This window comes from Emys orbicularis, chromosome 6 (assembly GCF_028017835.1).
Source record: "Emys orbicularis isolate rEmyOrb1 chromosome 6, rEmyOrb1.hap1, whole genome shotgun sequence".
Taxonomy (NCBI): domain Eukaryota; kingdom Metazoa; phylum Chordata; order Testudines; family Emydidae; genus Emys; species Emys orbicularis.
Window position 1 is genome coordinate 92,984,992 of NC_088688.1, and position 13,098 is coordinate 92,998,089.

Sequence of the window (13,098 nt, forward strand, 5' to 3'; positions counted from 1 at the left end):
ATTTTCTGATTTTTGGAAAGTTCCACAGGCTCTGTTCCAGCTGAAATTTCTTCCTTCAAATGGTGTTCTTGCTTCTATATCATTTTCTGACAAGAAAGAATGTGAGTTGCTCAATGACAGTTTTAGAATATACTGATCTATAAGAAAGCGGTGTTTTATATACACAGTAATAGTAGAATTCAGTTCAGTCTTTCTCCTTCCAACATTCTTTAGTCTTGAGAAAGCAATGTTTCTTATCTTGCACAACTATTCCAAAACCAAAGTATTTTGTTACCTTAAAAAAAAATCTTCTAGCAGCCAATGATAACTTAGTGCACAGGTACCAGATGTTTTTATTTTTTAGATTTATCTTTAATACATAAGTCCAAGAAGTATCTAGGGTGTTTTTTCTTGATTTAGGAAAGATCACAAAAATGAATTATATTTTATCTTAGCATTCAACATATCCTGGTCTTCAGTATCAGTTATTGGTGAAGAGTAGTAAATATAAGGTGTTTTTTTTATTTTATCTTTATATTGAAATATAATGCTACTCTCAGTGGATGATAGATTAGTCTTATTTGTTAAGTTCCATTCTGTTTACTGGTCAAGTGTTTTAATTAGAACAGACGGCAAAAGCTGTTTAAAACAGTGCGTATATGTATCTGTTAAAGTTGCACAGATCTCAGGTGATTAAATAGAGGCAAAGAGCTTCACGACAGAGACCCCTTCCTTCTATATTGTTTCCCTGCTCTATGTTACTTCTGAGTGGAGGAATTAGGAAAAAACTTGGGAAGTACAAACTTGCAGAATTTCCACTGTCAGCATGATTTAGTCCTGTGCATGGGAGCATTAGACCTTGATGAAGTTGATCTGTATGAACAGCATGTGATCTACCATGCAAACATATAGCATGAATAAACACTCTTACATAGCTTTGGCTTCATGTTTAATTTTTATTTTTCCAGTGGTCAGATTGGTGTACTCTATCAGTGCCATTAGACTAGCAGGCATGAGATTTGGCTCTGTACTATTTCAGGCAAATATTAACTTCCGGATATTCTCCTAGACAAATTCAGAAAATGTGTGGAGGCAAAGATAGAGGATCATGCTCCACTTCCATCACTACCATCTTCCAGGCAGACAGTGATAGGCATACTTGACCAAAACTAAGCCTTACTCAGTCCTTATCAGCTGGGGCTGTTGTTATTATTGATTCATAAATTATGCAACTCACTTTATATCTATACAAAGAAAAATAGTTTTATAATGCTATGACATTTTAGTGTAAAGAATTCTTCCCATTAAAAATATTGATATTCAGTTTTTTTTTGCCATTTAAGACACGGCAGCCACAGTAGATCTGACAAGTGCCAGACAAGTGGCCACATTTGTTATTGATACTTGACCCTATGTGTGGAGATCTTCTGTTATGCACAGAAGTGTACATACAGCCCATACAAGTTGCTTTCAGAATAATTAGGTTGAAACTTCTTGGATATAAATTATTAAGCTGGTAAGTTTTTGTGGTGAGAGAGGCCCAGTCTTTGTGAAGAAGCACTGATGTTAAAATGCTACAGTAATATTGAATACCAGGCAGGGTTTTGAAGTTATTATGATCCTATTTTAAATGGTTTGGGAAAAACTAATCCTATTTTAAAAATCTTAAACTACTTTTCTCATGGCCAAGACTCTTCATAAACACACAATTTTGTGGCATCTGATTCCTGTTGAACAAGAAGAAGAACCTACCAATGTTATGCAGAAACACGCACAACCCAGATAAAACACATTGGTTAGAGAAATGCAAAACAAAAGGTCTTTGATTCTTAGGAGTTTTCTTTGGAAATATGTCATGCATCAAACTAACGTAATGCCTCTGCTTTTAGACTCAAATACAATGAAATTGAAAATTGAGGAATCTGGCCCTTATTCCCTCCTAATTACTTCCACTTGACTCACTTAATCTTGGGTGATTATTCAATCATATCTGAAATGAGAAAATGGCAGGAGTAGAATTTCCATCTCTTGTTCTGAGAGCTTATAAACATTAGCAGAACTGTCACGGGGGTGGGGGTGGGGAACAAATGTAAATGGCTGTTGACAGTGCCTTGTTTTTATATATTAAAAGAAATCCCCATATTGTGATGGAAGCAGCTCAAGTTTCTAAGTACAGAGCTTGTCAAGTCTGCTGGGTAACTTAATTATTAAAGTTGAAAATCTATCATTTGGAACAAATATTTCATAAAGGAAGGTTGTGCAGCAGCTCAGCAGCTGGGTTGTTTACTTGCACCTGGGACAGCCATGAATTCAGGCCAAGAAATGGCACACCGGAAACCTCTATGCTTAGTGTGTTAAGAATGTCTGTCATTAATTTCATCACTCAGCAAGATAACTTGCTACAGACCGTACCTTTGCCTCTCTGCTCAAGGGTAGAATGATTGGCATGTTTTAAGTCACAATGAAATTGCACTGATGACTAGCTGGATGCTCATATGAGATGGACTCTGTCACAGCCAGGAATACAGTATATTTGATTTGCAAGTTTGAAGTGAGACTTATTACATAGTCAAATCAAAGTCCAGTTATTTCAGAAACTACCTTAAGAATGGATGATATCCCTATAACCCAGCCTGAGTAAGGGGCACATGTAAATATGCTCTCACAGAAGCAAAGCAGAAATTAGATTGTCAACATAGAGCTGGTCAGCATTTTTTCTTAACTTTTTTCTATGAAAATAGGCTGGTTGACAAAAAACAGAAATTTTCATGAGAGAATTTCTGATTTTATCAACATTTGGGGGGTTTTAATCAGGAAAAAATTACTCCAAAAACCAATTTTAGTTTTTGACAATGTAAACCAAAAAATTACAGTTTTCAGGCTTTCTATGAGAACCTGAAAAATTCTGTGGAAATTTTTGACTACTTTTTTTTAAATGTTTGCAAGAAATAAAATACAACTTTTTGACCAGCTGAAACTATGATGCTGAGAGTCACCATCTCTTTTGCTCCAGGGAGGATATAGCTTGTACCTGCCCTTTTACTGGCACAGATAACTTCCCCCTTCTGCAATGGTTCCGGTGTACTGCCTGATGCATTAGTGGGGTGGAGACAAGGCTGCCCAGGCATTCTTGCCCGTTTCCTAGCCACCTTTGCAGGAAGGAAAATAGCAGACCTGTGGCAGCTGTTTCTCTTTTCCCCCTCACCCCCCACAGTGTAGGCTACATGGAGAAGAAAGGGTGCCCCTAACACCTTTATTCCCTTGCAAGGGTGTGCAGTATGTCTCATGACTGACCTTTTTATAGTTTTGTTGTGCAACTGTACAACTGACTGCAGAATCCACCTCTTTCTCCAGAATCTAAGCTTTCATTTGTTTTTAGTCCTCATAGTTGTGAAGAAACCCTTCCAAATGTGAGCTGAATGTAATGAATGCAGTGTGGTCTTTCTGATGGATAATTACATGGGTTCAGAACCCTCTGCAGACAGACAATCAGAGCACAGCTTTCTTCCAGAGTTTTTTATAAGAATTATTCCTGATCGCGGGGCAGGTCAGAAAATTTTGTTTTAGCACTGATTGTCCTGAGGGAATCATTCCCAGTGCCAGATAGAAAACACATGTCACAAACAAAGCAAAATATAGAGAAATGTGTGTAATGTACTTTGTGTATATTTGGTTGACATTTCTGTTTAACATGCATATCTAATGTGTAAATACTCAAACTACACTTCTCTTAGTTCTGTTAACTACTTTTCCCTTATTTGTACCTGCCTGTGGTTCCTAAAGAAAAAGGTGATCAGTTCCATGCTATGAAGTAAAAAGGACCAATTAATTGCAAACAAGCAATTTTACACAGGAACCTCTGGAAATCTTCACTCTGTGTAAACATTGGTTTGAAATCTTTCTTGAAAAGGATGGTTGTCTTTGTTTTATTATTATTTTTATTTTATATTATTACGATGATGAATCAGGTTTGATAGAAATTAGCACCACTTCTGCTTCTTATGTTAAGAAAAATATAGATGAAAAGAATTTGAGTATGTTTGGCCCCAGGAGTACACATGCACTTAATTTCATAAAAGGCCATATTACTGCTGGTAGCAGTAATGGCATAAGAACTAGTAAGTAATAGAAAGCAGACAGGGGTTCCAGGCTACAATAGAAAAAACATCTGGGCCCTTGAGCAGATTGTAAATATGGGCGATAAATGAAAACTGATTTCCAGAACTCATATTAAACTTGATTTTTTTTCTTTGAAATTTTCTATGCTTTGGGCTTTAGATAAACTCCAGAAAAACATACATACATACATACCTTACAAAGATCTTTTACCCTTAGGAATATTAAGCACCACTGTTGCATAACTTTTTTGTTTCAGAGAGGAAAATAATGTACAGTATACATGGGCCAAGCAAATGGTTTTAACTAATCACAGTCCTCCTCATTTATGATTTCAATGTTATTTGTCTCTGTTATAGTTAATATAGTCACACTGCTTTGAATATATGGGCCTGATTCTCCACTCCATTACCCCAGTTTTACACCATTGAAAATCCAGTGAAGTCAATAAGTCATGCCAATGTAAAGCAGGAGTCATGCTGCTTAAAGCTGGTCTAACAGAGTGGGGAATGATTCAATGTGTTTTTAAGGCTTTGAGACAATGAAGCTCATCCTTGAAGAGCTGGGGAAACCCTAGACTCATTGCATGAAGCCACCAACAGATCAATCCCAGCACGACATTGCCTGACCTGCAACATGATGAAATCACAAATTAATATCAGCATCATGCACTGTGACTATTTTGTGGCTCTCCATAAGTCCATTCAACACTGTTGCCTCTTTCCCTGGTTCCCCATTCCTGAATGTGGGAGGAACAGGGATGTTTCTCTCTTCCTCTGTTGCTTCTCTTCTCCTTATCTTCCTCCGCTGGATTGTTGGAGGAATTGGGTTAGATCCTGGATTTCTATAGCCCACTTACTTAGCACTCTCTGTATGGCCTCTCATGAGACCACGCAAAGTGAAAGGTGCTTCCAATTAGACCCATAGGGCCTCATTCTCATTTACATTAAGGCCATTTTACAGCTTCAGCTCTGTAAATATAACTCTTTATGTCCACTTTATATTGCCAAAGTGGTCTTAGTGTAAATGAGAATCAGGCCCATAAACTCCAGATGAGCTGTATATAAGGGTAACAAAACCTTACATGTGTCTTTAGAGCTACAGGTTGCGATCACTATTTTAAGACATCTTACAAATGTTTATACTGTACACATCATTTCCCTGCTCATAAAGGAAATGTTGGTCCCATTTGATAGTTTCTCTAATGTGCAGCAGTCAAGCCAGTATTTCAATTCTGTGGAGCACTGTGCAAAGAAGAGAGCATCTTTTGTGAATTTCTTCTGCTCGCCCCTCCCCCGCTCCATCCCCCTCACTTTGTTCTTAAAATATTTCCTTCTGTGGGCCATCAGGATGCTTTGTGTCCCATATTTTGAGAACCACTGCAGTAATGGAACAGTCATTTCTCAGGATTGTATATAGAAGAATCTTTCTCTCTTAGTTTCCTCCTCCAACCCCTCAGCCTTTCTTCATTATCACTGCCCAATATCTTGGTGATCATTTTCCTGTGATGATGGTTTTTCCTTCTTATCTCTTGTGCTTCAGTTGCGATCAAGCTCAGAGCTTGACCAGGACATCCTCAACGATTGCCTCACTATTCAGCCTCTCCAACCAGCCCCTTCACCACATGATGCTGCAGACAATACCATGGGACGATCGCCAGGGCCTGTTCATGACATCTACACAGGTATAGTAAAAAGACAGGAAATGATCCCAGAACATTTAAAGTTAAGTATGCTTGATGTATACTTCTGGGATTTTTAATGTGTGGAAAACTCTCTAAAATCCACCTCTTTTGCTTCCTAAACTGTTCCTGAGAAGAACAGAACAATGTACAGTATATTAGAAAGGTATGTCTCTATCTGATATTTAAGTCTTTTTTAGCAGGTCTCATTTTGCCCATGAAAAGACATACCACAGTAAGGAATATGTTTGCTCTATGGGAATTGGACTCCTGCCAGAGGTTCAATTCACCCATTCCTTCTATGCTCCTTAAGTTCATTAAATTCAATTTAGAACTGAAAGGGAATGTTTCCCTCTTTGCTATTCATAGGCTACATATCATTTTTCTAATAAAGGTATATAAATTAGGTTAAATGTGGCATTTTGTTAGAAGATATAATAAACCCTGTCCTATAGATAAATATAAATCCACCAATAAACATATCTATATTGTTTACATAACAAGCCCTTTTTATAGTTTCAATTAAGTGTTTGGGAATTTCACTCTCAAATAATGGCTGATGTTGATTTGCAGTGGTATAGCTGTTCAAATTTAAGCAAATATTGAAATATTAAGAAAATAAAAGTGACAATATTTTCCAAAGTTCAAGATCATCTGTAACATGCAGTGGATGACATTTCAGCATTTAGTATGAAATATCTAGATAACTGAAAAGACACCTATTTTTCAGTATTCGCTATTATTCTAGCGGCTAGAATAATGTTGCGTCTCCCAACAGTCTTCATTCTCACTTAGCTGAGAGTCTAATTGAAAACCTCATTGGCAAGTGAAAGAGTTAGTGAATCTTACAGTGAGGAGGATAACAAAATAAAGTGGCTATTTTAAATAATGTTCTCCTCCTCATTGTAAAATTCAGCTAACTCTTTCACTTGCCAATGAGGTTTTCAATTAGACTCTCAGCTAAGTGAGAATGAAGACTGTTTTATATGTGTGTGTGTGTACACACACACACTATATAGTAGTTTCATTTTGCTGTAAGACATCCCAGTTCTCAATTTGTTTTTCCCAAGGCTGTCGTTGAACTATATAGTACTTTTAATGTCATTTTTCTCATTTGTGTTTGATGTGTAATGTTATAATTGAGATTTACACAAAGAAAAGTCAGGAAATTGAAAGTCGTGGTTCCCACAGTGACTACAACTCAGGCCCTTTTCATATAAGAACTGTTTTGTCTTACTTCATATGACATTAATTTTTAATGCCTTAATCCATGTAGTCTATTCAATCTCGTTCAATCTGAGTGTTGAGGGAAATGTCAAAATTCAAAGTTACATTTGTGTACATGGAATCTCTATCATAATTACTTTACTAACATAATTTTGTGTACATTTGATTCTCTTTTATTGCCCTCTGAGGAGGGGATGGATATTGAAGAAGTTTGAATAAATCACTTGATCTGCTGGACCTTCATCCATCTGAATACAAACTTAAACTTTTTTCAGGAAAGAAAAGGTTTGGTTATTTCCCCCAGCCCAAAAAATTATCTTTCATTGGTGACTTACTGACTTGGGGCCAGACAGTGCCAGAGTTCCAGAAGAGCTCAGCACGTTCTCACAAAAATGTCTCAGTGAGAGCTGCTGAGATTTTTACAAATCTGGCTTATAGTGTGCTGTTGAACAGTTCTAGGTTGCGGATTCAAATCCAGCGCAGGCTGGGAAGGACCAGAAGTTTCTGCTGTCCAGTGTCGTAGGCCAAATGAATTAGTGAGCTCAGTCCAGTTCTTAGTCAACAGTTGTCCACTTTTTTTTACTTCTCCTTGGTCTAAATTCTGTTCTGTGTTGCACTGATGCAAGGCAGAGTAGACTTTCACTCAGAATAATTGAAGGCCTGAGCCTGCAAACACTTAAGCAAGTCCAAAACTTGTGAGTAGTTCCATTGAGGTTGATGGGACTACTCATAGCTGTAAAGTTAAGCATGTGCATATGTATTTGCAGGAGTGTTACTTAAATATTCCTCAGACCAGAGTGAGAGTGAGACTCGGCCTATAGCCCCGTGGTTCAGGGCCGCCCAGAGGATTCAGGGGGCCTGGGGTCTTCGGCGGTGGGGGTCCTTCTGTTCCGGGTCTTCGGGGCAGTTCGGCGGTGGGTCCCGGAGCAAGTGAAGGACCTGCCGCCGAAGACCCGGAGCGGAAGGAACCCTCGCCGCTGACCTGCTGCCGAAGACCCGGAGCGGAAGGAACCCTCGCCGCCGAATTGCCGCCGAAGACCCGGAGCGGAAGAAGCTCCGGGTCTTCACTCTGGGTGTGTTCAGCGGCACTGAAGGACCTGCCGCCGAAGACCCGCCGAAAACTCTCATGGGGGCCCCAGAAAACTCTCCTGGGGGCCCCTCTGGGACCCGGGGCAAATTACCCCACTTGCCCCCCCTCCTCTCTGGGCGGCCCTGCCGTGGTTAGGGTATTCACCTGGGAGACCCAGGTTCCAGTCCCTGATCTAATGAGTATGTATTTTATACAAAGTAGAACAACTACAACAGGAGAGATTGAGAGAGACCCACCCTAGTGGTGAGGGCACTCACCTGTGAGGTTAGAGACCTGGGTTCAAATTCTTGCTCTGAATCAGGCAGAGCAGGGATTTGAACCTGGGTTTCCCACATACTATGTGAGCACACTGGGCTTTTGGGCATAAGGGTGGCACCATCTCTATCTCCTCCTCATTTTTTTTGTGAGAAAGGGCTGGCCCAGCTTAAGCACCTAACTCCAGGAGAGCATTCATGGCTGAGAATCACAAGTGGAGGGAGGCATCTCCTTCTGGGCCAGAGTTAGGCACCTAATTCCCTTTGAGGAGGGGGGCTTAGGCTCCACCACTTTTCTCTGCATTTCCTACTGGCTAGCTTAGGCAGCTCCCCACTCAGCTTGCTGGCTTTTGTGAATCCCATTCTTAGGTTCCTAGCTCTCCCCACACATCGTATAAGGAGCCTGGGTGCCTAAATTGCAGCTATGGCATCAAGTGGGCAGCAGAGGGCCTACACATTAGGTGTTGCAATGCTGAGTGTAAGTCCCCCTTCACGGATCTAGCCCTATGTTGTCATTTAAAAAAAGCCTAGTCATTCTGGTTTATTCAGTGTTATAGTATCATGAAATTTTCAGTCAGAATCTATAAATGATATATTTTCTACTACGTCTCTATATCCTAAAATATTTTGTACTCCATATCCTAGCATTTCTTGTGCCAAAAAATCCTAAATGCTGTAATATAGAATTTTTTTTGTTTTTAAGTTCATTGTGCCATATGTGGCAAAAATTCAACAGTTTCACATTTTAAAATAAACCAAAATGTGTAATTTATAAATTCTCTCTGAAAATGAAGCAAGCTAATTACTGCAGCTGTTCGCATTTGCTGGATTTTCTTTGCACCAGAAAGACAGAATTGTTGTAATAAGAGTTTAGATTCTGCAGAAGATTTTTGCAACATTGCCCTGAAGACAGTGTTGTGAACCACTGGTCTAAGTAATATCATAGGGCCCAATCTTACAAACACTTTCATACATGCTTAACTTAGGAACATAAGAATGGCCATACTGGGTCAGACCAATGGTCCATCTAGCCCAGTATCCTGTCTTTGAACAGTGACCAATGCCAGATTCTTCAGAGGGAATGAACAGAACAGGGCAATTAATGAGTGATCCATCCCCTGTCATCCAGTCCCAGCTTCTGGCAGTGAGAGGCTTAGGGACACCCTGAGCTTGTGGTTGCATCCCAGCCCATCCTGGCTAATAACTATTGATGGATCTATCCTCCATGAATTTATATAGTTCTTCTTTGAACACTGTTATAGTCTTGGCCTTCACAACATCCCCGGCAATGAGTTCCACAGGTTGACTGTGTGCTGTGTGAAGAAATACTTCCTTTTGTTTGTTTTAAACCTGCTGCCTGTTAATTTCATTGGGTGACCCCTGGTTCTTGTGTTATGTGAAGGAGTAAACAACTCTTCCTTATTCACTTTCTCCACACCATTCATGATTTTATAGATTTCTATCATATCCTCTATTACCAGAGCTGTCCCTTGGGTACGGTGAATCAGGGTGACTGCTCTGGGCCCCTCACTTTGGGGGGCCCCGTGGGCCGCTGGTGCGATTGGCCGGTGCCGGGCACAGTCGGTCCTAGAAGTGACAGATTCTTCACTTCCGCCCCAGGCCCCACACTCCCCCATGACAGCCCTGCCTATTAATCATCTCTTTTCCAAGCTGAAAAGTCCCAGTTTTTTTAGTTTCTCCTCACATGGAAGCTGTTCCATATCTCTAATCATTTCTTTTGCCCTTCTCTGTACCTTTTCCAATTCTAATACATCCTTTTTGAAATGGGGTGACCAGAACTGTACACAGTGTTCAAGGTATGGGTGTACCATGGATTTATATAATGGCATTATGATATTTTCTGTCTTCTTATCTATCTCTTTCTTAATGGTTCCTAATATTTTTTTAGCTTTACACATGTGAGTAATGTTACACATGTGCTTCAGTGTTGGTTTATTATTATTATTTGAAATGTAGAGTGCCTGGGTGCTCCAATCAGGGATCATTGTGCTAGATGCTGTACACACATATAACAAACTGATGCTCCATGCCCCAAACAGCTAACAGGCATCTGAGGCAACAGGTGGATACAACAAACAGATAAGAGGAGCACTAGGGAACACTGAGACAATTATTATTATAAGCATACGCAGCTGTCACAGCACATCAGCTGCCTAATCATTAGGTATCATGACAAAGATAAATTTTAAGGAGACGTTAGAAGGAAATCAATATAGTGACTTTGTGGATAAAAGGCAACATGGGAGAAAACATGAAGGTGTTGGTAGGAAAACTGGCCTTCTGAGTGATAAAGGCTGGCATGTTGGCATAGCAGAGGTGGGGGCAATAGCTCAATGCCAATTAAAAGATGGCAAGTATGGTGTGGTTAAGCCATGAAAGGCTATCAAAGTGAAGACAAGTAGTTTGTGTTTGTGCAGTGGACAAGGGGGAGCCAGCGGAGGGATGAAAAGATGGGGGTGATGTTGTCAGGGCAACAAATCAATTGTTACCTTTTAATTACAATCAAGAAGAAACACTGTTTTTGTAGGACCTGCTATCTTTTGTGACCTACTATTGAAGAGGCAGGGAATGGAGCACACTTAACTAACCTTAGAGGCATTACAGGAGAGAACAAAACGGTGGGTCAAAGCCGGGGCCTGCCAAATTCAACATCATCTTTACCTCTTCAGATATGACGTTTCATTCTTTTCTGTCCTGAGGCTTTTCATGGGCAGCATTTTGAATGGGTTTACATGGGGCAAGATGGGATTTGTCAAGGTCAGGAATTAGGAGATTACAATAGTCAAGAGTTTCCTGCTAATATTTCATATTCACAAACATTTTCATGAATACCCTGCAATTGTCCAAATACTTTCAAATTATGAATAATGTGAAGCCATTAATGGTAGCAAAACCAAACTGGCTGTGTTTATTCATTGATATATATTCAGAAATCAGGGTTGTTTACTGTTGTTACTATTTAGTGTGATCTAGCTGAAATATTCTGGTAAGGCCAGGATCGTGCAAACAATATGATCATGCTTACATTTAAGCAGGTGAGTAGTCCCTTTAAAGTCAGTGCACTACTCCTGTGTATAAAATTAGGCATGTGCTTAAATGTTTACAGAATTTGGGCCTAATGCTACATTTGACCCTTATCCTTAGCTTCGAATAACATTTTTTGAGGTCCAGTTCTGAATTTCTCAAACACCAAAGGTTCTCATTAAATGAGAGTTATTGTCAGGATCAGGCCTATTTTGTACATATACAAAGACTCGCTAACTTTAATATCTTACATATTTTATGCAGGATGCAGACATATCCTTCAGAATTGTCCCTTTCTTCCCCAGTTTTAGTTTTGAATTTTAGAAGTTTAGTTCTTAATGTAGCTATTTCCACTTGGATGCAATTTGCTGGTGCTATGTGAATTACTGATTTTCATTCAGATGGTGAGGGAAGGAAAGCTTAAGTGTATTGGTGAATTAGCATTACCATTTTAAAGTAACAAGCGACAACTGTGTTATTTCTATTTCCCTTCTTCATGCTAAGAGAAAACCAAAGTGAAAAGAAACTACAATCCACTGGACAAGTAAGTCAGGCAAGGTTATGATGTGATGACCTTCAGTTGAAGCAAGAACCTCAGGTTTTAATCCAGACCACAAACTTTATTGCTTTGGGGATTTCACCATCTCTTAATCACAAAAGTAATAAGAATTTCCAATATGTTCAACTGCTGTGCCTAATCAATTGTTCCAGCTGCCAATCACTGGCAATATCAGAAAGTACTGTGGACTTAACAAATGCCTGCCAGCCAACAAACCAGCTGTGACCCTTTGCTAACACTGAAGGGTCTAGACAGTAAACTTTAACCTCTCCTCACACATCCCTGACATATTACATATTGTATCACAGCAGGCTCATAGTTATTGCAGTACGTACTGGACAGATTTTATTTTGTTACTCATATTATGTGTACACGGAAAGCAGAAACCCATGGCAGCAAGTCTCAATATGGCATTACAAATAGCAGTATAGACTTCAGGCTCAGGTTGGTACTCAAAATCAGAAGCCTGCCCCCCACCCTAGGTTTCAGACCCTGGGGACCTTTTTTTGGCAACTAACATCCTTGTCCAATAACTTGCTGTAACACACTGAAACATCAAGTTGGCTTTTCTATGGCGGTGGAAAGAGTCTCTGCCATTTTATATCTTCCCCCACCTCCAAGGTGAAGATAGAGCTAACACTCTGCAGTGGGCTGCTACCTCAGAGCCAAATATTAAAATGTGGCAAATTGCATGCCTTCTGACAGGAAACACTAATAGCAACAACAACAAAAAAATAGTAGCTCAAACCTAATCAGCCAAAACCTGGGAAAAAACTAAATTTCAGAAGATTTTTTTATAAAGAAAAAAAGAATTTTCCTGCTTATTGTGGAAGAATAAATTGCCTGGTTCCTCTGTGGTAAGAGACCATCAGGCCAGGTGATCTGGAGTATCATTAGTAAAGAAGGAGGTATGGCTTCATTTTCAGCTTGTGGACTGCCTGAAAATCTCTGCTGAGTGTTAAGATCTTTAGTAAAGAAATGCCAGGCACACACTCATCAGAGAAAAGCCAAAAAGACTCAGAAAGCTAGGTTTGTAAATCTCAGTTCATGTTGCTAGCTTTTATTTGATTTCCTTGATATGGTCTAGTGGTTTTAGGAAGCCCTGCGTTCTCACTCCACTTCTGCCAATGATTTCCTCTGTGGCTTT

The 13,098-nt window shown here is 39.6% G+C and overlaps 1 protein-coding gene across 1 annotated transcript in view; it reads left to right on the plus strand.

Annotated features, from left to right (window-relative positions):
- GLIS3 (GLIS family zinc finger 3) overlaps positions 1 to 13,098 on the plus strand; it is a 175,892-nt gene that overhangs the window by 129,222 nt on the left and 33,572 nt on the right. The window contains exon 5 of the mRNA XM_065406703.1: positions 5,638 to 5,779. Coding sequence (XP_065262775.1) covers positions 5,638 to 5,779 — 142 coding nt within the window. The remainder of the gene's footprint in view (positions 1 to 5,637; positions 5,780 to 13,098) is intronic.